Source organism: Mauremys mutica, chromosome 1 (genome assembly GCF_020497125.1).
Source record: "Mauremys mutica isolate MM-2020 ecotype Southern chromosome 1, ASM2049712v1, whole genome shotgun sequence".
In the NCBI taxonomy this organism is placed as follows: Eukaryota; Metazoa; Chordata; order Testudines; family Geoemydidae; genus Mauremys; species Mauremys mutica.
The window spans coordinates 257675182-257701592 of NC_059072.1; the positions used below are offsets into that span (position 1 = coordinate 257675182).

General features: G+C 39.6%; 1 protein-coding gene across 1 annotated transcript in view; it reads right to left on the reverse strand.

The window, feature by feature from the left end:
- Positions 1-2716: 2716 nt before the first annotated feature.
- MYO16 (myosin XVI) overlaps positions 2717-26411 on the reverse strand; it is a 459803-nt gene continuing 436108 nt past the window's right edge. Inside the window, exons 35-36 of the mRNA XM_045008050.1 lie at positions 25322-25413; positions 2717-3529 (exon numbers count right to left, since the gene is read on the reverse strand). Of these exons, the coding sequence (XP_044863985.1) occupies positions 3296-3529; positions 25322-25413 (326 nt within the window). The 3' untranslated portion in view covers positions 2717-3295. The remainder of the gene's footprint in view (positions 3530-25321; positions 25414-26411) is intronic.

Consider the following 26411-nt stretch of genomic DNA (forward strand, 5'->3'; position numbering starts at 1 on the left):
TTTCACTTCAGGACGAAATGCAGAGATAAAATTTCTCCATGAAGCAGTCACTTTAAATGACTGCTTCATGGAGCAGCTGGTACGGGAACCCACAAGGGGAGAGGCAACTCTAGATTTAATCCTGAGTGGAGCGCAGGAGCTGGTCCAAGAGGTAACTATAGCAGGACCGCTTGGAAATAGTGACCATAATACAATTGCATTCAACATCCCTGTGGTGGGAAGAACACAACTGCCCAACACTGTGGCATTTAATTTCAAAAGGGGGAACTATACAAAAATGAGGGGGTTAGTTAGACAAAAGTTAAAAGGTACAGTGACTAAAGTGAAATCCCTGCAAGTTGCATGGGCCCTTTTTAAAGACACCATAATAGAGGCCCAACTTCAATGTATACCCCAAATTAAGAAAAACAGTAAAAGAACTAAAAAAGAGCCACCGTGGCTTAACAACCATGTAAAAGAAGCAGTGAGAGATAAAAAGACTTCCTTTAAAAAGTGGAAGTCAAATCCTAGTGAGGCAAATAGAAAGGAGCACAAACACTGCCAACTTAAATGCAAGAGTGTAATAAGAAAAGCCAAAGAGGAGTTTGAAGAACGGCTAGCCAAAAACTCCAAAGGTAATAACAAAATGTTTTTTAAGTACATCAGAAGCAGGAAGCCTGCTAAACAACCAGTGGGGCCCCTTGATGATCAAAATACAAAAGGAGCGCTTAAAGATGATAAAGTCATTGCGGAGAAACTAAATGGATTCTTTGCTTCAGTCTTCACGGCTGAGGATGTTAGGGAGATTCCCAAACCTGAGCTGGCTTTTGTAGGTGACAAATCTGAGGAACTGTCACAGATTGAAGTGTCACTAGAGGAGGTTTTGGAATTAATTGATAAACTCAACATTAATAAGTCACCGGGACCAGATGGCATTCACCCAAGAGTTCTGAAAGAACTCAAATGTGAAGTTGCGGAACTATTAACTAAGGTTTGTAACCTGTCCTTTAAATCGGCTTCGGTACCCAATGACTGGAAGTTAGCTAATGTAACGCCAATATTTAAAAAGGGCTCTAGGGGTGATCCCAGCAATTACAGACCGGTAAGTCTAACGTCGGTACCGGGCAAATTAGTTGAAACAATAATAAAGAATAAAATTGTCAGACACATAGATAAACATAAACTCTTGAGCAATAGTCAACATGGTTTCTGTAAAGGGAAATCGTGTCTTACTAATCTATTAGAATTCTTCGAAGGGGTCAACAAACATGTGGACAAGGGAGATCCGGTGGACATAGTGTACTTAGATTTCCAGAAAGCCTTTGACAAGGTCTCTCACCAAAGGCTCTTAAGTAAATTAAGCTGTCATGGAATAAAAGGGAAGGTCCTTTCATGGATTGAGAACTGGTTAAAGGACAGGGAACAAAGGATAGGAATTAATGGTAAATTCTCAGAATGGAGAGGTGTAACTAGTGGTGTTCCCCAAGGGTCAGTCCTCGGACCAATCCTATTCAATTTATTCATAAATGATCTGGAGAAAGGGGTAAACAGTGAGGTGGCCAAGTTTGCAGATGATACTAAACTTCTCAAGATAGTTAAGACCAAAGCAGATTGTGAAGAACTTCAAAAAGATCTCACAAAACTAAGTGATTGGGCAACAAAATGGCAAATGAAATTTAATGTGGATAAATGTAAAGTAATGCACATTGGAAAAAATAACCCCAACTATACATACAACATGATGGGGGCTAACTTAGCTACAACGAGTCAGGAAAAAGATCTTGGCGTCACCGTGGATAGTTCTCTGAAGATGTCCACGCAGTGTGCAGAGGCGGTCAAAAAAGCAAACAGGATGTTAGGAATCATTAAAAAGGGGATAGAGAATAAGACTGAGAATATATTATTGCCCTTATATAAATCCATGGTACGCCCACATCTCGAATACTGTGTACAGATGTGGTCTCCTCACCTCAAAAAAGATATTCTAGCACTAGAAAAGGTTCAGAAAAGGGCAACTAAAATGATTAGGGGTTTAGAGAGGGTCCCATATGAGGAAAGATTAAAGAGGCTAGGACTCTTCAGCTTGGAAAAGAGAAGACTAAGGGGGGACATGATAGAGGTATATAAAATCATGAGTGATGTTGAGAAAGTGGATAAGGAAAAGTTATTTACTTATTCCCATAATACAAGAACTAGGGGTCACCAAATGAAATTAATAGGCAGCAGGTTTAAAACAAATAAAAGGAAGTTCTTCTTCACGCAGCGCACAGTCAACTTGTGGAACTCCTTATCTGAGGAGGTTGTGAAGGCTAGGACTATAACAATGTTTAAAAGGGGACTGGATAAATTCATGGTGGCTAAGTCCATAAATGGCTATTAGCCAGAATGGGTAAGAATGGTGTCCCTAGCCTCTGTTCGTCAGAGGATGGAGATGGATGGCAGGAGAGAGATCACTTGATCATTGCCTGTTAGATTCACTCCCTCTGGGGCACCTGGCATTGGCCACTGTCGGTAGACAGATACTGGGCTAGATGGACCTTTGGTCTGACCCGGTACGGCCTCTCTTATGTTCTTATGTTCTTATGAACAGCATTAACCATCACTGGCAAATGACAGTTTTGCAAGGGTTTCAAGATCTGACGCTAAGGTTGCCATTGCCAGCGCTAGAACACCACCGCAGTGTGGAAACTTTAGGTACATTATTAAGGATAAACCATGAAAAAAAAAATACCAGCACTGTATTTATTACCTGTATTCTGAAGAAAGAACAACAGCACCAATTGCATAAAATTGTAAAATACCAGTAATAAACATGTAAATAATTATCATGTTTGCAATTCCAATAAAACACAGACATCTACAAAGAACTATTATATATGGATAGGCAATATAATAAAACCATTCATTGAGATACAAGAAACATCATATTATTGTACTATATAAAACAGCTGTACAGTGTGCACACAAACTTCCCCAATCTCTCCAAATTGTTTGCCAATTACGTCTCTCTATCCTCACTCACTCAACACAGAATTTGTTCATTGTCCATGGGAGAGCAGTAGGTAACTATCTTGTATTTTTAAACTATGTACTTATAGTGCAGTTTGTCTCCATATATAAAAAAGGAAATAAACACACACATATATACACACGCACACACTCACAACAGATCTATGTAACTCCTGCTTCCTGTGCTCTTGAATGGATGCTTGTAGAAAATCCTGCACACATTGCAGGGGCAGAAACCTGCTGACTCTGCAGATTGAAATCGTTAGATGGTTTTACTTCTAATACTCCACAAACAAACAAATTGAAATCACATAGTGGTATCCCAGATCCCTGAAGACAGTCTGTTGCAGGGTGCATCTTCTGCCTTCTTCAGCAGAGTTGGCTTTTTACAGGGAGGTGGGGGAGGAGCTGTGATTCTTTGCTCGGTGTTGTGCAGGATTTTCTGCCAGTCTCCTCTCTCTTCACACAGCTTTCGCCTCCAGTCCAGGAGTTCCTGCAGTGCAACGCTCTCGTTCTCTGAAAGTCTGAGCTGGTGGATAACCTGTTAATAAGTAGGGAGAGAAAAGAAGAATGAATTGACAGTTAATTATATTGGTAATGTAAAATCATAAAGCTTACCCTGGATGCTTTTCAGTACAGAAACTCTTGGCCTGGTGCTAGATCCACAAAGAGATGTAAGTGCCTAACTACCTGCTACTTTAGGCATCTAAGTCCAACATTTATGTGCCACTGAGATCCTCAAAACCTCCACTTAGCTGTAGCCAAACACTGGAGATGCCTAAATTTCTGCCAATGCACACACCTAAACCTTGGCAGAATTCATAAATTAAGCATTCCCTGCCTATCTTGCTTGCAAGGCCTGATCCAGCTAACCTGGACAAAAGGAGGAGTTAGTGGTGCCAGTGCTCCTCCACTCCTCTTTTATTCAAACGCCAGTCGTTAGAACACTGACCCAGGAAGTGTTAGAGACCAGGTTCAAATCCTCATGTTGCCTGATTTGGAGCAGGGACTTGAACTCAGATCTCCTATATCCCAGGTGAGTGCTATGGGGTGGGGCTTCCTCATTATCTCCTATTGAAGTTGTTCGACTTTGGGTAAAATATATAAATAGTCATTGGATCAGGCAGAGAAAATGAGGCTGACTCTATAGTCTGGAGTGGAGTTACCAGAGGTTTACATCAGTGGAAATGAGAAGTAGAATCAGGCCCCATGTTTTTTGTTGGCCTGTAAAGCACTCATGAACATACATGGCATTGTACAATGACTTTCGAAATATAGCCATGAATTGGACTCATAATTGATATTGTTATATTGAATGACCCTGTGCTATGAGGGAACTACTCCCCACTCTACAGATTCTATCAATTTTTAACTTTTTAACTTCAGTTTTTTAACATAGAAATAGACATGCTTGGCATCTGCCTCCCAAGAGTGTCCAATTTGAGAGTTACAGAACTCAAGTTTACATCCTGACGCAGCAAGAAACTTTAAAAAAACACTGTATACATGAGCCAGCAATACATGCAAAATATTTAGGCCTGTCCACACTAGGAAATGGACCATATTTTTACGCACTTGTCTTTAAAATGTTATCAGGCAATATAGCTGTGCTCACAGCAGTTCTTCTGCAGTCATGGCCCTCTGCAGCTGCCCAGGGAGCAGGATTTGCTACTAATCATAAGTGCCTGAAGAACTACATGTAATCTGCTTAGTTCCCTGGTGATCTGTAATACTACTTGTCATAGATACGTATTACCTTTATAATCTCTCTCAATCATATTAGGCATAAATCAGCTATAACTATAATATCAGTATAATCTCAGATTTTACTCAGTCCCAACTCTCATGAGCATCAGCAAAAGGTTTACTTGTCTATGACCTGTGTAAGGACCTCAGGATTTTGCCTATGCTTCATAACTAGGCTTTGCAGAATTAGATAAACAAAATTTTTGTGACAGGTAATGTTGATGCTTATTTTAAAACATTTTACATTTTTAATATATATTTAAATTTTCACAGGCAAAATTACGAGTTTTAAGCATCCCCCCTATTTTTATCTATTTAAATGTTCATAGTTGTGGAAAATTATGAAGGGTCAGGCAATTATTTAGAGACAGTAGACACTGAGATATATAAAGTGAAAGCTTTATAATGGTTTAAACACAAACTGTCAACTAGCATATGGACAAGAGTGATTCAGTGCATATCGTGAATTTGGACTTTCAGAAAGCCTTTGACAAGGTCCCTCACCAAAGGCTCTTAAGCACAGTAGGCAGTTATAGGTTAAGAGAGAAGGTACATTCATGGATCAGTAACTGGTTAAAAGATAGGAAATGAAGGGTAGGAACAAGTGGTCAGTTTTCACAGTGGAGAGAGGTAAATAGTGGGGTTCCCCAAGGATTTGTACTGGGACCTGTGCTGTTCAACATATTCATAAATCACCTGGAAAAGGGGGTAAACAGTGAGGTGGCAAAGTTTGCAGATGATACAAAATTTCTCAAAGATAGTTCAGGCCAAAGCTGACTATAAAGAGTTACAAAGGGATCTCACAAAACTGGGTGATTGGACAATAAAATGGCAGAAATTCAATGTTGATAATGCACACTGGAAAAACAAAATCCCAACTATACATACAAAATGATGGGGTCTAAATTAGCTGTTACCTCTGAAAATATCTGCTCAACATGCAGCAGCAGTCAAACAAGCTAGCACAATGTTAAGAATCATTAGGAAAGGGATAGATAACAAAATAGAAAATATCGCTGTGCCACCACATGAATCCGTATTATGTCCACACCTTGAATACTGCGTGCTGTTGTGGTCACCCCATCTCAAAAAAGATATACTAGAATTTGAAAAAGTACAGAGAAAGGCAACAAAAATGATTAGGGATATGGAACAGCTTCCATATGAGGAGAGATTAAAAAAACTGGGACTATTCATCTTAGAAAAGAGACAACTAAGGGGCGATCTGATAAAAGTCTATACAATCATACATGGTGTGGGAAAAGTGCATAAGGAAGTGTTATTTACCATTTCATGTAACACAAGAACCAGAGGTCACCCAATGCAATTAACAGGCAGCAGGTTTAAAACAGACATAAAAAAGTACTTCTTCACACAACGCACAGTCAACCTGTGGAACTCATTGCCAGAGGATATTGTGAAGGCCAAAAGTATAAGTGGATTACAAAAAAAATCAGATAAGTTCATGGATGATAGCCCCATCAATGCAATCCGTAACCCCATGCTTTGGGTGTCCCTAAACCTCTGACTCCTAGAAGCTGGGACTGGACAACAGGGGATGAATCACTCAATAAATTGCCTGATTCTGTTTATTCCCACTGATGCCGCTGGCTCTGGCCACTGTCAGAAGACAGGATACTTGGCTAAGTGGACCATTGGTCTGACCCAGAATGGCCGTTCTTATCATCTTCTGTTCTAACATCATATGTCAAAATATACAAAGTAAATATCCTTTAATTAAACTCTAATAAGTTCTCAGCAGCATTTTTCTCTGCCTATTTGTAAATTTCAATTATTACCTAAGGACATATTCTTTTAATTTGTTTGTGTGTGTTCAGTGAAATCAACACTTGCCAACATTTACTGACAAAAATCTAAGCCTTCCAAGTCTATTCATAACGTTCTGGGGCGGAGGGTGGTGGGGAGGGAAGGCAAACAATTACCTGGCTAAAGAGGAGCTTTCAACAATGTTTTTTTAAAAATTATGCCCTGGCCATGCTGGAAGACACTAGCCAGAACAGCGAACTTACCCGAATTAACTAGAGGACTTTTTAGATAACACTATAAACTCAATAAACATTTTGTCTCAGTGTTACAGAAACTACACTTTCCTGCACTCTCACATACTCCAGAAAACCAACTAAAGATTGAATCCTGATGATTTACTGGAAAATAAAATGCTCAACATATATTGTTAAAAGGATATTGCCAACCTCTTGAGGTACCCAAATTTACCTTCCATTTTCTGTGGGGATGGGTGTATTGGGAGAAAAGAAGCACATTTGGAACTTGGTGTAGGTCATATAGATGCATGAGTTGGTATCACTGTAGCACAGGATTGGAAGTGATATTAAGATAAGGGCTAATTCCTATGGACTTTGATGGGCTTTGGATCATGGTCAAAACCCAAATTGACAAGACAGGGTACATTTCATTTTTTTTTACTGTTACCATTCATATCTCTGAAGACAATAATAAGCAGTTCTGCTATATCACATAAGGTCCCCTTTTAGGAACCGAGGAAGGTAAAGGGGCCCAAAGGCTTTTATACCAGTATTGAGCATAATGCTATGACAGGTGCTAACACATTTGAAGAGGAAGTTGAATTAGAATGTCAGCTAAAAGCTTTCATTTAAAGAGCTTCAATAAATAAATAAAGTTGTACATAAATGATGAGAGTTAAATGTATTTAATGTCAAAGCAGATCCTTTAAAAACTCCTCCTAAGGTGCTATCAGGTATATTAAAATGATTACATTTTATGGTATTACTTTAATGAAACAGTAAGGAATTTTCATCTTTGAAAGATACATAGAAGTGTTTGAACTGAGAAGGCTTTGTTGCTATTCTGTAACTGAGAAACAAAGGGACACAGGTGCAGAGTGAAAAGTAAGTACAATCTGACTGCACAAAGAAATTGACAAATGCATCTTATTTATAGCATGTAGAAACTGTGGAAGCTTTATGATACTGGCATCACTTGTGCGTGTTGTAGTTAACGTTGTGTCAGCATTTTCATTATACACCCCATTTTTCATTTTACAATGGACATAAAAATTTGGTCCAGGTTGCAAATGGATATACATCTTTTTTATTTTATTTTTTTGTTAACCAGAACTGAAAAAAAATCTGTTTGGCCATTTAAAAATTGTACACGTATCTTTCTCAAATCTTTAACCATTGGGAGACTGAAACATGTATACATACACCCTTCTAAATAACCGTTTGGCTAGTAGTCTGGAAAGTATTAGTATTTTAACTTGTATGGACAAACAAGCAATGCAACAAGAAGCGAGGAAAATACACAAGAAACATTAAATCTTTATTGGGTTCGTTAATATACTTAGATTTGGATGAACAACTAAGAGAATAATCTAGTGGATACATTTTCCTCTTTTCTGTTCATGAATTGACTTATGAAAAGCTAACAATTTTCTCAAGTTTATTCATTATATAAAGAGATTTACTGAACCATTTCTGTGAATGATTCTTAGACTGTAGCATAATATTAAAAATGCAAGCTGTGCTTCTCAGTGATGACAGAATAAATATTTTGCTAAGGACAAGCAGAAGAGGACATAGGGAATGGGTAAGACCTTATTATTGTGTATAAGTATAGAGCTTGTCATGAAAATTGAACTGAGAAAGCCTGGTGTATTTATTGGCAGGAGAGAGACTGTACCAAGTTTAGACTGGGATTTTAAACAGTTAAGCACCCAACTCAGTGCTCAATGGGAGTTTGGCAACCTAGTCTCTCGGACCCTTTGGAAATGTACTTTGTATTTTCACAGAGAGAGTTGGCGGTTGAGATGGGGATGTATGCGGGGGGTGGGGGGAGGGAGGGAAGGTAGAGGAAGAGGAAAACAAGGATACTTATAGGCCTGGAGGGGAGCAGGGCTGTGTTTGTGGAAGGGGACTGTGTTAAGGAGACAAATGGTACATGAAGAGTGAGATCTGGGGGAAGGATTCTCAGTCCCTGAGTCCCAATCTTTTTGTCCATTAAAGTCGCTCCCTTCACTCCTGAACTCAGTTCCCTTGGCAGTGCTGCTTCCCTGTACAGCAAAGCCAAGACAGTAGTACCATGAAGACCCTTTCAAGCATTCATGCCCAAACTAGCATGCAGCCCAACAACTTTTAAGAAGCAGTGATAGCTGTGGCCAAGTATCCACCAATGAGAAATCTTAACACAAGTCCAGTCTCTCTTATCTCACCAACTCATTACAATCAATAGAATTGTAGCACACAAAGTAGATGTAGAGGAAGGGTGATGAGTGACTGTGTTCCTATGATGGCAAAAAGGCCTTAATTAAGAATGACCAGAACTAGTGACTTGGTTCTGTCTATCTATAATCATGAGTAGCAGTTATAACAACACTTGATAATTTATCTTAATTATAATCTTCAAGTGGTAGTCTACACACAAGATTTTAGTGAGTTTTAACTATGTGGAAGATTCTGTTATTCTATCACTTAGATCATTTGGAACAAAACAAAAATAATAAAGGTGCCACAGAGGGCAAACATTTTTAAAGGATCAATTTAAAATTAATTTTAACTCAAAGTAATTTATAGATTTACATGTAAATTGTCAGATACTTGATTCTGTAATCAAAGATCAAGTGCTTTAATATTAGGGATAAGTTTTATTATTGAATCCCTGCTTTAAGTCTCAAACTCAACGCAGCCTTAACTATAAACCCCATGGCCAGTGCTTCCATAATAAACATAAATGTCTATTAAGCTTAGTTTTGTTCATTTATGTAATTCTGTTTTTTTGGGGTCACTCTCTCTTTGGAAGAATTCAGTTTTTGTTAAATAATTCACACAGTATGTAAATCAATTTATTGGTCATTTGTCATTGTACTGTTTTTTCTATTAACTATTCACCTGAAGGTGAAAAGAGGCATTTAATGACATTTATGGAAATTAAAACAGACAAATAATTCTACGTGCCCAAATAATAACAGCTCAGTACTCTGAAATGCAAATTTAATTTCAGTAATTTTTGTATGGGGCTAGTAAAATTCATTAATTAACATACATAACCATTACAGAAACTGGCATTTTGCCACAGTGTAGTTTCTATGGTAAATATTGACTGTAAAACTGTGCTCCATAGACGTTTGTATAAAGTAACTACAGCTTATTTTGCTTCTGTAAATATATTACTGATTATGTGCATTTAATGACTTTATCTACCATGGTGTTGCTTTAAACTAACCATCAGCAAATTCTGGCAATTACCATAGTTTTGTTCTTCCTCCATGAGTATTTTACATTATTAATAAAGTCAAACTCACATAATGAAAGCCACAAGGTAGATTAAATAGCAGAAGTATCTAAGGGTGGCTTTTTTTCCTCCTTACAATCTGATTAGTTTTTAAAGCTACTCACAAAAGAAACTTAACATGTTTTATAGTAAGAAATTATAATTAACTCTTAAAAAGCTGAATTGCCCTGACAGAGATTTCCTAGATTTAAACCTGGAAGGTACCACTGCAATCATATAGTTTGACCTCCTGTGTAACACAGACCATAGGAATTCACACAGTAATTCCTGCAGAAATTATTATTCCTAAAGGAATTATTCTCCCTACTATGTAAGTGATTACTAGTGAGCTGAATAACTTGTGGTTTAATTTTGCATGTCATGCCTCTCTCTCACAAGCACCTGTTTCCAACTCCTTCTCCTTAACCATCCTCTAATTCCCCTCCTTAGGGTATGTCTACATGGCAACTAGACACCTGCGGCTGGCCCGTGCCAGCTGACTTGCGTCCATGAGGTTCGGACAAAAGGGCTGTTTAATTACGATCAGGCTTAGGCTGTAGCCTGAGATCTGGGACCCTCCCACCTCGCAGGGTCCTAGAGCCTGGGCTGTAGCCCAAGTCTGAACGTCTACACAGCAATTAAACAGACCCTTAGCCTTAGCCCTGCGAGCCCGAGTCAGCTGGCACAGCCAGCCACGGGTTTTTAATTGTAGCACAGACATACCCTTAGTGCCCTGAATCCCTCTCCAACTGCCAGATCTGCCCGCAAACCTCGTGTGTGTCCTGATCTGACTATATCCAGGCTGTAGTACCCTCCTGTCTGTTATCTATACTTGACCTCCTTTCAATTACTGATAGTTCTTGGTTTCAAACTCTTTTCTCCAGACACATTTCCACAAATCCTCCTCCAGCTGACAAACCCTTCTGCTATCTACTTCCAGAAACCCAATCTCAGCCTCAGCTGCGGAACCCACTGCAACCTCTCCAAGAACTAGGTCTTGCCCTTCTTGCCCAGCGTCACTAACCTGGAAAACAGGAACCAAACTATAGGTTAAATAATAAAAAAATGCATTTAAAGTTAAACAGAAGGAAAATCCCCCCCCCCCAAGACAACAAGGGTATGTTAAAATCCCCATTAAATAAATCAAATCAATATATTAATCTGTGTTTCACTGGGAACCCACCACTGGGAATTTAAGATCACACCAGGGAGCAGAGATCAGCTGTGATAAATTACTTTACATGCTTCTACATTCCATTTCAAATAGAAGTGTGCAACTGGGACCCAAGCTGAATCATACAAAGTGGGTATTCACCCACGAAAGCTTATGCTTCGATACTTCTGTTAGTCTATAAGGTGCCACAGGACTCTTTGTCGCTTTATACAGATCCAGACTAACACGGCTACCCCTCTGATACTTGACAATTCTCTTGTGAATTTTGGGACATGCGTTTTTTAAACACTGTCCCCTTGGACTCAATAACTTGATATTGGATCTGCATCGGAGAAGTGATCTGAGTTAATCATTCCCACAAACTGCTGATGACTTTCAATGGTTTCATTGGAACAACATATTTCGTAATATACAAGATTCCTCATAATTTAAAATCATAAATGATAAATTAATTTATTGAAAAGGCATGAATAACTGCCAAATCCTTGAGGCCAGATACTTACGCTGGTATACATCTGGAATAATTTTGGAAGGGTCATTGGAGTTATACCAGTTTAACTCCAATGTGAGAGGAGAATCAGGGGCATAATTAATACAGACTGTATTCACCTTCTTGTGAATGAGAGCAAAATCTGTCCCTTTATGTTTAAATTGCATGTTAGCAAATCACATAGGAATGTTCTCCACCATTATTTTCATACACCAGACATACTCAGCTAGATTTAGAACAAATACTGTATAAATCACAAGTCATAACATAGCTGGATATTTAAAAGCACTGAATAATCTTCTGAACAGTAACAAACTTCCTATTTATGCAGTCTACAATAAGGATAACAAGACAATATTCTTCTGAGAATAAGTGATTGCTGTAAGGACCAGGAAGGAATACTACCACACATGAACACCATTTCATAGATGTCTGCATGCATTCTGGCAAGTTTCTCTTTCCTTTCAAGCACCAAGTATTGGTCACTTCTAGAGGCCAGTTCCAACCTGGCAAATCTCATGTCCTATCCTAATTTCAGAAATTAACTATTCTTCCCTGCTTCCAGCTGTTATTGTCCTTGGGTCTGATTCAACTCCCATCCAAGTTAATTAAAAGATTCTCTTTGACATCAGTGAGCATTGGATCAGATCCCTTGTCACTAGTGAAATTCACAATTCATTGGTCAAATATCATAATTTAATATCAATGAATGATCCAAATATTTTATTTTAAATACCTTGGTATATATATTTTAAAAAGTGTACTTTTAAGTATAAATTGGTCTCTGAGTAGTGAAAGCACACAATAAGATTGTTTGCTCAAAATGGATTTGATCAACTGTAGTACAGTGGGTGGAGACTCTTACTGCATCAAAAACTAACAGATAAAGCGGTTGAGTTGACATCTGTTGTTTGGTATAAAAGAAATAATCAAGATTCTGGTGTCAAAAGTTTTCAGACAAGTGATGTTTCACAGGAACACAATTAGTAAAAATATAAATTTAAGACAAAGCCTCTCTACCAGTACAATTTTATGTCAAGTTGTATCGTCTAATAATTTTACACAATAAAGAGTCTCTATTCGTTTTCTTACTGGTACTTTGGAAGTGTTAAAACTTTAATATGGAAGTACGTTTGTTCTTTTTTATGCATAAAATGTATTTGACTAAACAACTAGGTAACTAGCTTGATTTATTTTGGAAAACAACATAATTTTGCTTCTGAAGAAAATGTGTTTGAATTTCTTTTTTCATCCTTTTCTGGACTGTATTGCTTTAATGTTAATCTCTCTCTGTAACTACTAGTCAGTTAATTCTTTCTATCCTGGGACTAAAATGAGTAGTGAAAGCAATCAGCATCATGAGGGACCAAACTCTAAATTATAAAATAATTTTAATATGAATAATTTTCTTGTTCTGGCTGTGTTCCCGCCATGTCTGATCCTAAGAGGCTCTGCAATTCCAAAGAACTCAGTGACAGATGGATCCAATTTTTCAGTCATTTGTCTGTATACTTTCTGCATTATATACATGATGGATAATAAAAATATACTAATCAATTTCACTTTTGATTCTAGTTGGCTTCACTTTCTTCTTCTCATTTGTTAGCAGGAGGCTACCACGTTGCCTTAAATATTTTATTGGAAAATTGGATTTAAAAAGCACAGAATGTATTGTTAACACAAGCACACACATACACTTTTGGAAACAGGCACTGAGAAGCAATTTGCCTCAGAGAGAATGATAACATCATATTGACTAAATGACCTCCCTAGGGTATAAAAGGGGTTCATGCCCTATCCAGGTTGCAGCATATTCCCCTATATGTGCCATGTCATGGCTCCCTCTTACTTCCTTTTGGGCATTACATGTCCCCAAGGGAGTATGAATGGGGCAGTCTCTCTGAAACCAGGATATGCAGTTCTTCCTGGCCGTTACATAGGTTGCAAAAGGTAGGAGGATGGAGAAGAAATAAAAAAACTTCTTGGGCCCCTCTCCCCTACTCTACACCCATGTAAGCGCAGGGTGAAATCTGGCTCAAAGTAAATACCCATAATTGTCACCTGCATATGTTCTTGCTCTTTCTGATTAACTTCATCTTCCACATCCCAGTCCGACATAAATCCGTTCCCTGCCCTATGATGCCCTTTACAAAGAACATTAGTAGTTTGGAACATAAACCACAATATCCAAGACGTCAGAAAAAACTTTAACTATCCAGGTCATGGACATCATTCCTTTTTTCACTCTAGAATGTTTATGTTACAGCTGGGGTGATAGAGAGTTCATTTGTGACATGTGAGGATAATAGAAATTCAAGCCACTGAAAAGGTGGTGTTGCTTTTGACATATTTCCTCGTTATTTCCCAGGTAAAAGGGTTGCTGTATGGCTATGCGGGCCCATCATATAGGACAGCTTGTAGCCTGTGGGTTCAGGTGTTGTCTAGGTCTGGCATAGGTCTAGGCTGTAAAGCAATGAGGATAGAGGCCACAGGCAAAAGCTTAGCTAAACTAATCAAGGCACGAGGCCCCAGAAGCCTTAGCATAAGCAGCTAACTCAGCATAACCTTAGGTCATAAGATAGGGCAAGATAGAATGCTGTAATGACTAAACTGCTGATAGGTAACCCCCAAATGCTAGTTTATACCAGCTTGAGATATTTAAAATTAGGAATATCAGCAGATGTCCGACCACAAGAATACCATGGCAACTAATTGACGTTGATGCTATCTATGGGAGAAGGGTACCTGAGGGTAAGGAAATACAAAAAAATACAAGGGGATGAAACCCCCTACTGAATAATGATTAAGCATAGTGGCATCAATGTAACATTATAAAAGTTGTATCCCGGCCTGTGTGCATTTGGAGATATAACTCCTGGGAGCAGCCAGAATGATGGTGACAAGGAAGAAGAGGATGATGATGAAAATAATGACTAACACTCACTTCTGTGGTGAGTATATGGCTGGTCAAATGCTCATTCTGTCTTATTTCTATCTACCTTGCTGGGTTGGAGTGTTTGTAACTTTGATAACACTGCTAATAAAACTATTACAAATATAGAAGGATTTCCCAAGTGTGAGTTTTGCAACCATGCACGTCAGGGTTCCCAACTGAACAATAATTCTAATAAGAGTGGGCCTGATTTTGGGATAAGAACCTACCAAAGCTCAGAGTCTTAATTGGGAATTCTTGAGTAATCAATATGAATAATATACAATCAATAGATCAGGCAAAAAGTGCCACTGATTCAACAGAGCATCACTGAGGATCTGGCTCTTGATATAAAGGAACATAGTTTTCAAAAGGATAATTTTTAGGGTGCTTTTTTGCATCTATATTTTACACCTACAGTCTCATCCTACAACCCAATTTCTGGTGCGGATCAGGTACTCAGTGGGGCAAGTACTCAGATTGGGTTCCACAATTAATTTTTGCAGGGGTAAATGGTATCTGCAAGAATGGAGGCTGGTGTTCAGCCCTTTTGAACCTTTATCTCATAATGACATATCAATGTGTCCATGACCACAGTAACCTAGATCATTAGACCCAGAGAGCTTCCAGACAGGGTGAAAGTCTTTTCAGTGGTCAAACAATGGCACTGTGTTTTGGAGGGCGGGGAAGTGATGTGTAAAGTCCAGGAATATTAGGGCTGTGATAAGCCCAGCAATAAAACCAGAAGATCCAAGTATATATTTATTTGTATGATTGCCAGGCTGTATTCCCTGACCAGGTACGAAGAATATCAGAGGGAAAGCATGTGACAATTACAAAAATGTTGGGGCAAATTGTTCCTGACTCTTAGGAAACAAACGGAGTTGATAAAGGAGAATTAATACTTACTATGAGTTATAAGTATAAAAGCTAACATGCTTATTGAATTAAATGAAAATGAGTAGTTTGATTAGAAGTTATGTCTGGTGGCTGGATTTAAACCAAGATATTGTAAGAATGACTAGTCAATGTGTATTCTGTAGTCATGAGCCAGTTCCATGAGGTGCATATTTTTTCTTACCACAGCTCATGAACTCTGGCCTACTGAAAAAACAATGCTGTGGTCGATGTGATATTCCTAACAATTGAAACATGGATCCCCTGCAATTTGTTGAGGTCTTGCTGTATACAGCAACTTCCTCCTGTCTGTGATTAGGGCCCTCCTCCCTTCACATGAGGTGTCCTCACAAATTCTATTATGTTTCTCACAGTGAACCCAAACATCAATGCCATATTCAAGGATCGGCAACCTCTGGCACGCGGCTCGCCAGGGTTCAAAAAAAGAATTAGATAAGCTCATGAAGGATAGGTGCTGTGAGCCAAGATGATCAGGGACGCAACACCATACTCTGAGTGTCCCTAAGCTTCTAACTGTCAGAAGCTGGGATTGGATGGCAGGGGACTTATGACTTGATAAATTGCCCTGTTCTGTTCATTTCCTCTAAAGTATCTATTACTGGCCACTGTTGGAAGATAAGATACTAGGTTAGATGGACCATTGATCTGACCGAATACGGCCATTTTTATGTCTTTCTCTCTGGCCTTGACAAATCCAATCTTGCCCTGATCATATTCATTCAGAATTCTGCTGCAAATATCATTTTCCTAGCCCATTGCTTTGACTATGTTACCCCTCTCTTTGAATTCCTGCACTGGCTCTCCCTTCTCCACTGTATCAAACTGCTTGTATTCACTTTCAAGGCCAGTCCTTACCCTGCCTATCATCTCTCATTCACTGCTGATGCTCATCTCTGATCAGTTCATAATGCCTTCCTTCACTGCTCACTTCATAAATTTCCAAACAAGACCCTATATGCTTTCTCCCATGCTACTCTACACACTTTTTGGAGGAACTCCTCATCAATGTCCACACAGCTACCTCATTAGCCACCTTTAAATTCTTCTTTGCCTATAAACAATTTGACAATAGTTAGGCTGCTGGTGTGCAGAGACTTACATATCATGCTGACAAATACTATCTCAGTGTTTACTTGTACATCCCCATCTGTTTGTATCCATTTGCTGTCCCTTGTCTTATACTTAGATTGTAAGCTCCTTGGGGCAGGGACTGGTTTTTTTTTGCTCTGTGTTTGTACAGCACCTAGCACAAGGGGTCCTAGCCCATGAGTAAGACTCCTAGGCCCTACAGTAATTCAAACAAATAATAAATAATAATAATAATAACAGAAGGAGAAGAAGAAGAAGAAATAATTCAAGTTTGCCTCCATTGTCTGCAATGCATTTCTATATAATGGACTGGATCAAAAGCTTAGAATCAAACACTGAATTTTGGATTCAGTGTTTGTGCGGGTGAGTGCCCTCTTCACCAACATAGCATGGATTGAACCTGGAGAACTCCAGAGCTAAAACATAAGCTGTTACAGCTTGAGCTAAAGCTCTGTAACTGGCGGCTGTAGCACCTCATATCCTCTGTGGATCAACACAGAAGGGGTCCTGTAACTCACAATCACCAGTGGGTTACATTTACAACATACTTGGACTGAATTTTGCACTTTTGTCCATCTCTGCATATAAACACAGAGTGTAGCTAGTACTGCGTGGATATATGAGGGGTGAAGAAGGCAGAAGTAGCCTTCACTACCGTCCCGTCAGCAAAACCACAATTCCACTCGCTGAACGTGAGGACAAGAAGAGTCAAGCACTGGAAAGTGCAGAGCTTTCTCTGTTAAAGGATGTAGCAGTTGTTGCTTAATAGTCATGACATTTCCCATGATGCGTGTACACCACTGATTCATATATAACATAACTCTGCCTTATTTAACTCTATGAAGCCTTTTGCAATATATTTTTGTCTGAAAAGCCTGATAAGAACTAAAGTTATAGTGTGTTATAATTCTTCATTTTTGTCTGGGTGTGAGATTACAAAAAGATTTCTTTGCCGTTACTGTCAAAATAACAAACTTGAAAACAATTTATGGTAGTTCTCGATTCAGATCAATGATATATAGGGTATTATATGTCATCTCTTGGATGTTGTATGTCTATAAAGGTGTTAGTGATTTTTTTATTAAAGACTAGACTTGCTCGATTGCCACATTTTTCTTCAAAGATGATCAAAGATTTCTGCCAGCTAATGGTTGAACATGACAGACGTTAATAATGAATTTTAGAGCCATTTAGAGTAGTGACAACAGGCTAAGGGTAACAACTCACAGCAGTATCCAGGATTAATTTTTTTTAACTTCTGAACATTCAACAAAAAGAAGTGATTGACAACAAATATTAAATCAAGTATGAACAAACAGAGCCCTGGAAACTGTAATTAATATGCAGTTCTTTCTGAGAGGATAGACTGCTGGAAGCAATAAGATTTCACAAAATAAGAACTATGGCTTAAGCTATAATGAAACAATAAATACATTCTTAACAAATGTGAAAATATGTTTTGCCATTTTTCATTGTCAGATGTTGGCTGCTTTTTTACTGCAATATACCAAACAGTGCGGTGAGGGTTTATTTATTATTTAAATAGAAGAGTAGGTGTGTTGATTCTCTAATTCAGAAATTGGTGAAAAAACAGCCATCATTATTGACCTCACTGCCTTAAGCCCTGGTGACAGCAGAACCAGACATTTCAGAAAGGGGTACTCTAAAATCTCGTGGTAGGATGTACACTTCCCAGACATTATTCTATGTAGGAGGCTGGTTGGCTACTAATGGCTGTTTTATTTAATGTATCACTATGGATCCAATACTGGAAACTGCTAAGTACCCTCAGCACTCACTGATGTCAAGTGAATCACTACTCTAGGCTTAAACCAATCTCCAAAAGAGGTTTCACAGCTTTTGGTGGAAATTCTTTTACTTTTTCCCCGCTATGGTGGAGCACCCAAACTTTGTGGCACATTTCTAGGAGCCTCTGTGTTATGAGAGAATTGGATTTGACATAACTCGCAGCCAATCTGGCCTTGGCTTAGGCAGATGGAACAATGGCAGCTGCCATGTGTTACTAACAAGGACAGATTCATGAGAAGGAGGTGGGGTGGGGGGATGTGAATAGCTGAGCTTGAGTCTGGGTGCCTGTGTTTGTAAGTTTCTTGCTCAAAGCTGCTTTGCCGATAAGTAGAAATTAAGAGTTCTTTGTTGTTGCTAGGGAAACCCAAACCTATTAAAAGTTAGTATGAGTGCTTTGTTTGAGTTACCTATAAAAGAGTTTAGTGAGTGTGTGCACTTGGGAGAAGTTCAAGAGGATTTCTATGAGCTAGGAGACTGACACCTAACTCCCCAGTGGTTAGGAGAAAGGCTGGCCACTGAACTGTGCTGCTGAATCACTAGATACCGCCTCAGACCTTGGGTACCTATATCTATTTGGGGTGATTCTAGACTATTGCTAGGTTTTGACGTGTGCTTTAGACTCAATAAAAAGGGATTTTGGGGTGTAAGCAATCATTTATCAGATGGAGGTGCTGTGTCCCCCACTGATTTATTTCCTGACACTGCCTGGAAAACAGGGACTGGTTACCATAGCTTTGGGTTCAAATAACCCTGGGTAACAACTGGGTTGAGATCTAATTTGCATAGTAAGTCATATTATAAATATATGCATACTAGGTATATTATAAAATTCTTTTATATCCCATTTGTCTTCCAGGAATGTATACCAAAAATAAAGGCAAGACATACTCACCTCAGAATTATGTGAAACATCTTGCTGATTCCATTTCTTTGTCTCTCTCTGTCCTTCAGTCTCCTTATTTTCTCATTTATCCCTATACACTTTCCCTTTTCTGTCATTTTAAACTCCCCTTTGTTTTCTCTCCCTGATCTCTTTTTTATTATTCTTGCTCTGTCTCTCTTCCTCCTTTTCTTCTTTCCTAATCTTCTTATCCATATCCCCACATCTCTTTTTTGCCTTCCTTCTCAGTCTGTTTGCCACTTTGTTTGAGTCATCCTTTGTTTGGTTCCCAGCTTATCCCCACTGTTATTTCCCCGTTTCTTTTGCCCTGCCCTTCACTTTCCATCTGTTCTTTATCTCCAAGTTGTCCCCCTCATCTGCTTTACAGACTGTCCATGCTGCTTTTTGATGCCCACATAAGGCTGTGGAAACTGCTCTTTCATCTCCACCATGTCTCTTTCTCTTCATCTCCCAAGCCACACACCAGGGTGGAAAATGGTAATAACAACTGTGTTAAAAATACAGACAAACAATTCACAATTATATAGGGGAAAAAATCAGAAAGGCCAGCCCACCTTCATTTAATACAGAGTACCTGGTAGTACTTGGCAAAACTTTTTGGATGAAACTTTGGTTTTTTTGGCAGAAAAATGCAGATCCAGGTTGACTGAAACATTTTGTGAATTCATGTCGATTTTGGCTAATTGTTTTGAATGAAATGAAAAACATTCAGAAATGTTAAAATGAACCATTTCGACATTATCAAAGCTAACTATTTTGTTTTTTTGAGCTAGATTCACAGGGGAACTTAGGCACCATTCACGGACAGGAGGTAGCAGTGGACTCCTTATATCCAAAAGCCCAGCCAACTTCCTATGAGGGGATCTCCTGTTGAAGCTCTCCCACTCTGAGTGTTTGTTTCTTAGATTCCCTGTGCTTAATAATGTTAACATTTAAATAACTATGCTTTGGGACCAGTTCCTGGAATGTGACTAAACTGAAAAGAATACATAAATCTCACCTTTGCATTCCCCTGATCATGCTGCTGCTCTGTGCAGGGCTGGTCCTCCATATTATGTTATCGCAGAGGCAGCAACATTTCCCATCTAAATAAGGCCGTAAGATAACTGAGAAGAGGAGGCATCTTCTGGCTTTCTCCTCCGTTTTGAAGAGCTTCTTAGCCCCTTACCTAGGTGCCTAGAGTACAATGGGAGTTGTATACTGTGCAGCCAAGCACCACTGAAAGGCCCAGTGGTCTACCAAGAATTCACTTGAAAAGGAGAATAGGTTAAGATAAAGAAATTTTAGGTTAAGTCTGAGAAAGGAAGAGATTCCAATGCTCTGTCTCAGAACAGCAGAGTCTGGAGTTGCATGTTGAAGCTGCCAAGAGGCAGAACAATTAGGGTTTTTCCAGAAGGAAATTAGGGTTTTACCTAGAAGGGAGAGGCAGATCTCCTTTCTGTGACTGATAGATCTGGTCCTGCCTTCTGAAGAGCTTGAGCACAGGAAAACTTTTATTGGAATGACAGACTTGGATATAATGAAAAAATAATTTCCTTCAAGAGTAGCTTTACTGTACAGCTCTAGTTTACATTTTGAAGGCGTATCTTTGCAACAGAATGGGCTAGAAAGCTTTTCTATTAAATAAAAGCTTAGAATAAATGGAATCTGGAATCCCCAATTAGGGAAAAAATCTTCATGCTTGTGCATTAACACATATTTTTAAAAAAAGACATAGTATCTGAGTAGATTCACCCACGTGGAACACGTTCTCACCAGTCTGTTACTGGCCTCTCCTTTGGATCACTGATCCTCAGATCTATGACACCCAGTTCAGCCCGCCATATTGTTTAGGGACGCAAGAAGCAGGGCTGGCTCTAGGCACCAGCCTCCCAAGCATGTGCTTGGGCGGAACTTCTCCAGGGGCGGCCTTCCGGCCCTTTGGGGTAGCACCTTTGCTTCGGCGGCAGCATGACAGCTTTTTTCTTTTCGCTTCGGCGGCAACACTCTAGCCGTTTTTTTCTTTTCTTTTCTTTTTTTTTTTTGGCTTGGGGTGGCAAAAAACCAAGAGCCGGCCCTGGTAAGAAGGATGAGATTAATGCTACAGCACCACACCCAGTGCAAAGTCATGAGCCATTTGTTTTTGTCGGGCATCCACTTGCTATGTATATATTCTACTGAACCTGGAAACTTATGACCATGCAGTCACAGAACTGTAAAAGGGCAGTAAAGAGTTAACTAGTGCTGGCTGAAAAAAGGTAAGTATGTTTTGTGAGGTTTTTTTTTTAAAGAAAGATTTTTCATTTCTTTTGAAGAAAATGTTTTTTGATAAAACATTTTGAAACAAAATTTCACTTTGAAATTCATTTCCTTTTGGTGGGAAAAATTCCACTCCTATTTTTAATTTTATTCCCTCTTTTCCAGTGAGAGAGAGAGTGGGATTTTTCCGACAATTCTTAAATGTGAAATGGCCTGTCAACATTTTTCATTTTAAATTTTTGACAAAATCCAAAATATTTGGATGAAAATGAAATTATTGTCAAAACCCTATTGTTCAGTTAAAACAGTTTTTGTCAAAAATTGTCAACCAGCTCTAGGGATAATCATCGGAGTAACTGATTTTAATTCTATGGGATATTTGGTGCTAATTCTGAAATATATGAAAACTTCATTACTGTTTAAAATTAAAAGCCACTGGTGCTATACGTGTTATGCTCCTGGAAATGGACTGAAATTTGCTCTTTAATGTGTGTATGTGTGTGTTTTTGTTGCTTTGAGTGTAGAATGTACCATGAGCCACATTAACATAATATCATCTGTAATATATCAGAGTCATGAGATTGTGTGGCATAAGTGAAATTAACTCTTCTCACCTCTATAAGCAATTCTCAGTAAGATATAAAAAAAGCGTAAGTATAAAAAGACCCCACAGGCTAATGAACCAGTTTCCTTTAGTTGAAATGACAGAGCATCTGCCAAGGAATCCAAAGACTCGGTTTCAGTCCTATGTATGCCTCTTCCTATATAGCAATTAGGATCTTTAAAGATCTGTGCAACAATCTTTGTCTGATTACATGTCTGTAAAAGAATTGCTGCTAAGTGCTAAAGTGAGGCTAATGAAGTGAAGCATGGTAAAATGACTTACCCTAGGCTCTCATATTGCTCCTGTCACAACGAGTGTGATAAGAAATGCCAATTATAATTAAAACAAATCATTGTCAAATACATTTCATAGCATACTCATAATGAGGAATGCTTTTCACTATGTGGATTTTCACATCTCTCTGCTGAAAAAAAAATGAACACAGATTTCTTTCAGGCGTTCTTTTCTTGGTAGCAAAACTGTAGCGACATTTTGGGATGCATGCATTCATTAGAACAGATTGTATTGGAAAAGCATAAAATGCAAGCCCACTTTCTGTGGTAGAGGTAAGATATCTTCATCTTACTGGAGTTGTATTTAAGATTGCACTTGTAGGTCTGAGTTTTGAGAACATGAAATTAAATTTATTTTGGAGACAAGACTTCTGAGAGTATGTTCAAGTTTATGATATTTGGGTGGCAAGGCATCTGTCTTTGGTGTGGATGTAAACATTGCTTTAACTGGTGAGTTCCTTGATTTTTAGTGTTTTTGTTTACAGGAAGTGCAAAGGATCTGTGGGCCTGAGAAGCTGCGGCTCTCAAGAGACCTTGGCTGAGTTTGTGAGGGTGTGACTTTGAGGAGTGACTGAAGTGTGGAAAGGGGAGGGTAGAAAGAGGAATAAGGTGCTGAGCAGCCCGTCGGTAAGGGAAAGGTCCCAGTCAGGTGTTGCGGGAGGAGCTGTGTAGCCCCCAAAGGCAGCCTGCTGAGAGGCTTTTCCCTGCAGTGGCTTGGGGTCTGGGGAGGGGAGGTGCAACAGAGCTGCACCTGGCCCGGGGCACCTCCGGGTCAGCAGGGGGTGGGGGAGAGGATCGGGGCTTCGGCTAGCCCAAAACTCTTCTGGCCAAGGGCAGGGTCGGAGGGAGGGTGCTCGGGCCTCTGGCTAGTGTGGGGCTCCTTCGGGCAGGTGAGGATTTGTGGCCTCGGCTGCAGGGGAAGGGCAGGTGGCCTCGGGGCTCCAGCTGGGGGGAAGAGGCAGAGCTGGGGGCTAGCCTCCCTTAAGGAGGGCTCTACCGGCCACCCATGCTGGGCCTGGATTTCACCTTTGTTGTTTTGGATAGCCAAAAATAAATTAAAAAAAACAACAACTAACAATAAGAATCTTATACATTTAGACAAAGCACATCCCTTACCTTCTAGTACAACATTTTGAAACTTGCATCGTCTAATTAGATCTTACTGATGAGGAAACTCCTCTCTGCTCTAACATATTTCCCCCTTGGACTTCATTTGGCAGTTGCAGCAAGATTTTTAGTCTCAAATAAACCATGGCTCACAATTCTATTTTTTTTAAGACAGGATGAAACATATGAGGATTTGTCATGAATAGTTAGTAAAGGGTTAAAGCATAGTACCTGGTGGGCATCTGACCTGAGGACCAATCAGGGAAGAGAATTTGAAACTCCTAGGAGGGAACTTTTCCCTCTGTTTGGGGGGGTCTGTGTCTTTAGCCGTCTGGAGTTACAAGGGTCCAGATGTTTTAATCAAGTCTACAAGTTTCCACCTTTCTGAACTAATTTCTTCTAGTCAAGATAGTGAGTATTAGAAAGATACGTTGTGTCCTCACCTAATAATCCTATGCTTGCAATTCTGTGTGTTTGTTATTGATTATTCTTATTCTGCTGTTTTGTGTACTGAGAAAGGGAGAGGATTCTCTCCAAAACTTAGCAAGGTTATACCCTATGAGTGTCCAGCTTGGGCTCATAGAGATTCTGTATTTTCTTGTTTTCCTTTTAATAAATTCTTTCTATAAAGACTTGATTAAATCCCTTCTACTGTGGATAGGGGGAGGGGCGAAGACACTCTCTCGGTGGTGAGACAGGCTTATCTCTGGGCAGAGAAGGGAGGGGGGAGATAGTTCCTCCTGGGTTTGATTCAAACAGTTGAATCAGGTATCTCTTTCCAGTGGCTAGGAGAGAGAGAGGGGGGGAGGTTTCCCTCCGATGAGTGGATCTGTATTTCCCCAGGGAACGTCTCTGGAAAGGGGAGTGGGAGGGGGAATATAGGGGTGTCTCGGCCCACGTAATCGACCGAGTGGTGGCAGCCTGAAGGAGACCTACCCTAGGATTTTGGGGTGGGGGGGAAGACATGCGGGTCCTCACTTTGAAACCGCCCAGTTTCAAGTGAGGGTAGACTCCTGACAGGATTACAAATGGAAAACACTAATTATATCTGTTAAATAAAGTAAAAATAATGGCTGGAAGGCCTAATGCCTGAATAGAATTGAATAACTGGAATGCAAAGTGTTTCAGATTTTGTATAAAATACTGAAGAAAAGAATGAAGAAAATAGATTACTCCAAGTTCTCCATTCCTCCCCCACATTTGTTTTACTTAATGTACTCTAGAGTTAATTTTATGTTGGTAATACTTTATATTAAGTTCCATTAATTAGACACAAATTTCAAAGTAACTAAGGTGCAATATTTATACTCCTTTTGTACCTAATGATATTTTCAGTGACTTCAATACTTTTGCATGAAGAGACCTATATAATTATTCATTTCTTCTAATGAAGCTGATTAAAATTCAGGTCTTTCTGGTGCGACTCTGAACATTTTGGGAGAGATCAGTGTCCTCTTCCCCACAGGTTGCTGAGTCAGATTGCCTTCCTGAAAATTTATGCCCTTACAAACCAGCAATATAAAGAGATATAAACTTTGAATTGTGGCATTAGAAACCTCCAGGAAGATCATTTCCACAATGAAAAAACTTGAAAAGTACACTCATAATTGTATTTGGCTTAACATAAAGAGAATAATTTAAGGGAAACCTGTATGTTTCAAAGCCAACACAAACATGTGAATAGAGAATGATTTCAGTATGCAGTCTCTGTGAGCATTCTTATTCATCTCAGCAATGTATATTAGACCATCTCTAAATATTTACCTGACTAGTGTGGCTCTCCCTGTGCCTTTGATTTGATGAGCTCGCTGTAGTGCTGGCTGACAGTCTTGAATATTCATTTTCCTCTGGTAAACCTAAAGCAGAATAATACTAATTTATAGCCTGACATTTATATAGTGCCAGACTTTCAGCCAGAGATTGAAAACGCTTGACATTTTTTACTAAATAAGTATAGAAGACATAAATATGATGACATATTACTATACCCAGGCTTACTGAAATTTTCCAAGAGATAAATTATTGTTATTACTTATCAGCTACTGTTGGTGTATGTGCCACTTTACAGAGAGAACAATGATTCTGGAAAAGCTTACATTATAGATTATGCTGCTTTTACACCAGCCAGGGATTCTCCCAATGTCAGAGGAATCCCTGGTCGGGGCGGCTCCAGACCCCAGCATGCCAAGCGCGTGCTTGGGGCGGCATGCCGCGGGGGGCGCTCTGACGGTTGTCGGGAGGGCGGCAGGCGGCTCCGGTGGACCTCCCGCAGGCGTGCCTGCGGAGGGTCTGCTGGTCCCGTGCGGCTTCGGTAGAGCCGCAGGACCAGCGGACCCTCCGCAGGCACGCCTGCGGGAGGTCCACCGGAGCCGCGGGACTGGCGACCGGCAGAGTGTCCCCCGCGGCATGACGCCGTGCTTGGGGCAGCGAAATGTTTACAGCCGCCCCTATCCCTGGTTCCCTTTTAGAACAATTTTCCATCCCCTTTGTGCCACTGGAACAGTGCAAAGGGGACAGAGCAGAGGGCCAAGACCTGGCTCTAAGTGAATTTCCCAAGCTCATGTAGGAAGTCTGTGGAAGAGTTGGGCTACTTCTAGCACCTTGATCTCCTGAGCCCCGATCCAGTGTCTTCACCATAAGAACATCCTTTCCTTCAGAATCAAGCTCTAAATGATGTTTGTACACTGCACTCTTTGCAAATGTTTGTGTATTGTACATAAAATGCATGAAATATTTAGAGAAATAATCAGAGGTCCAAAATGTAATAAAGCATAAACTAAAATGAGAACTTGTAGTGCATTGAGTGTTTTGCTTGTGTATATGACCCGGGAACCGTGCTGTCTTGCAAACGTCT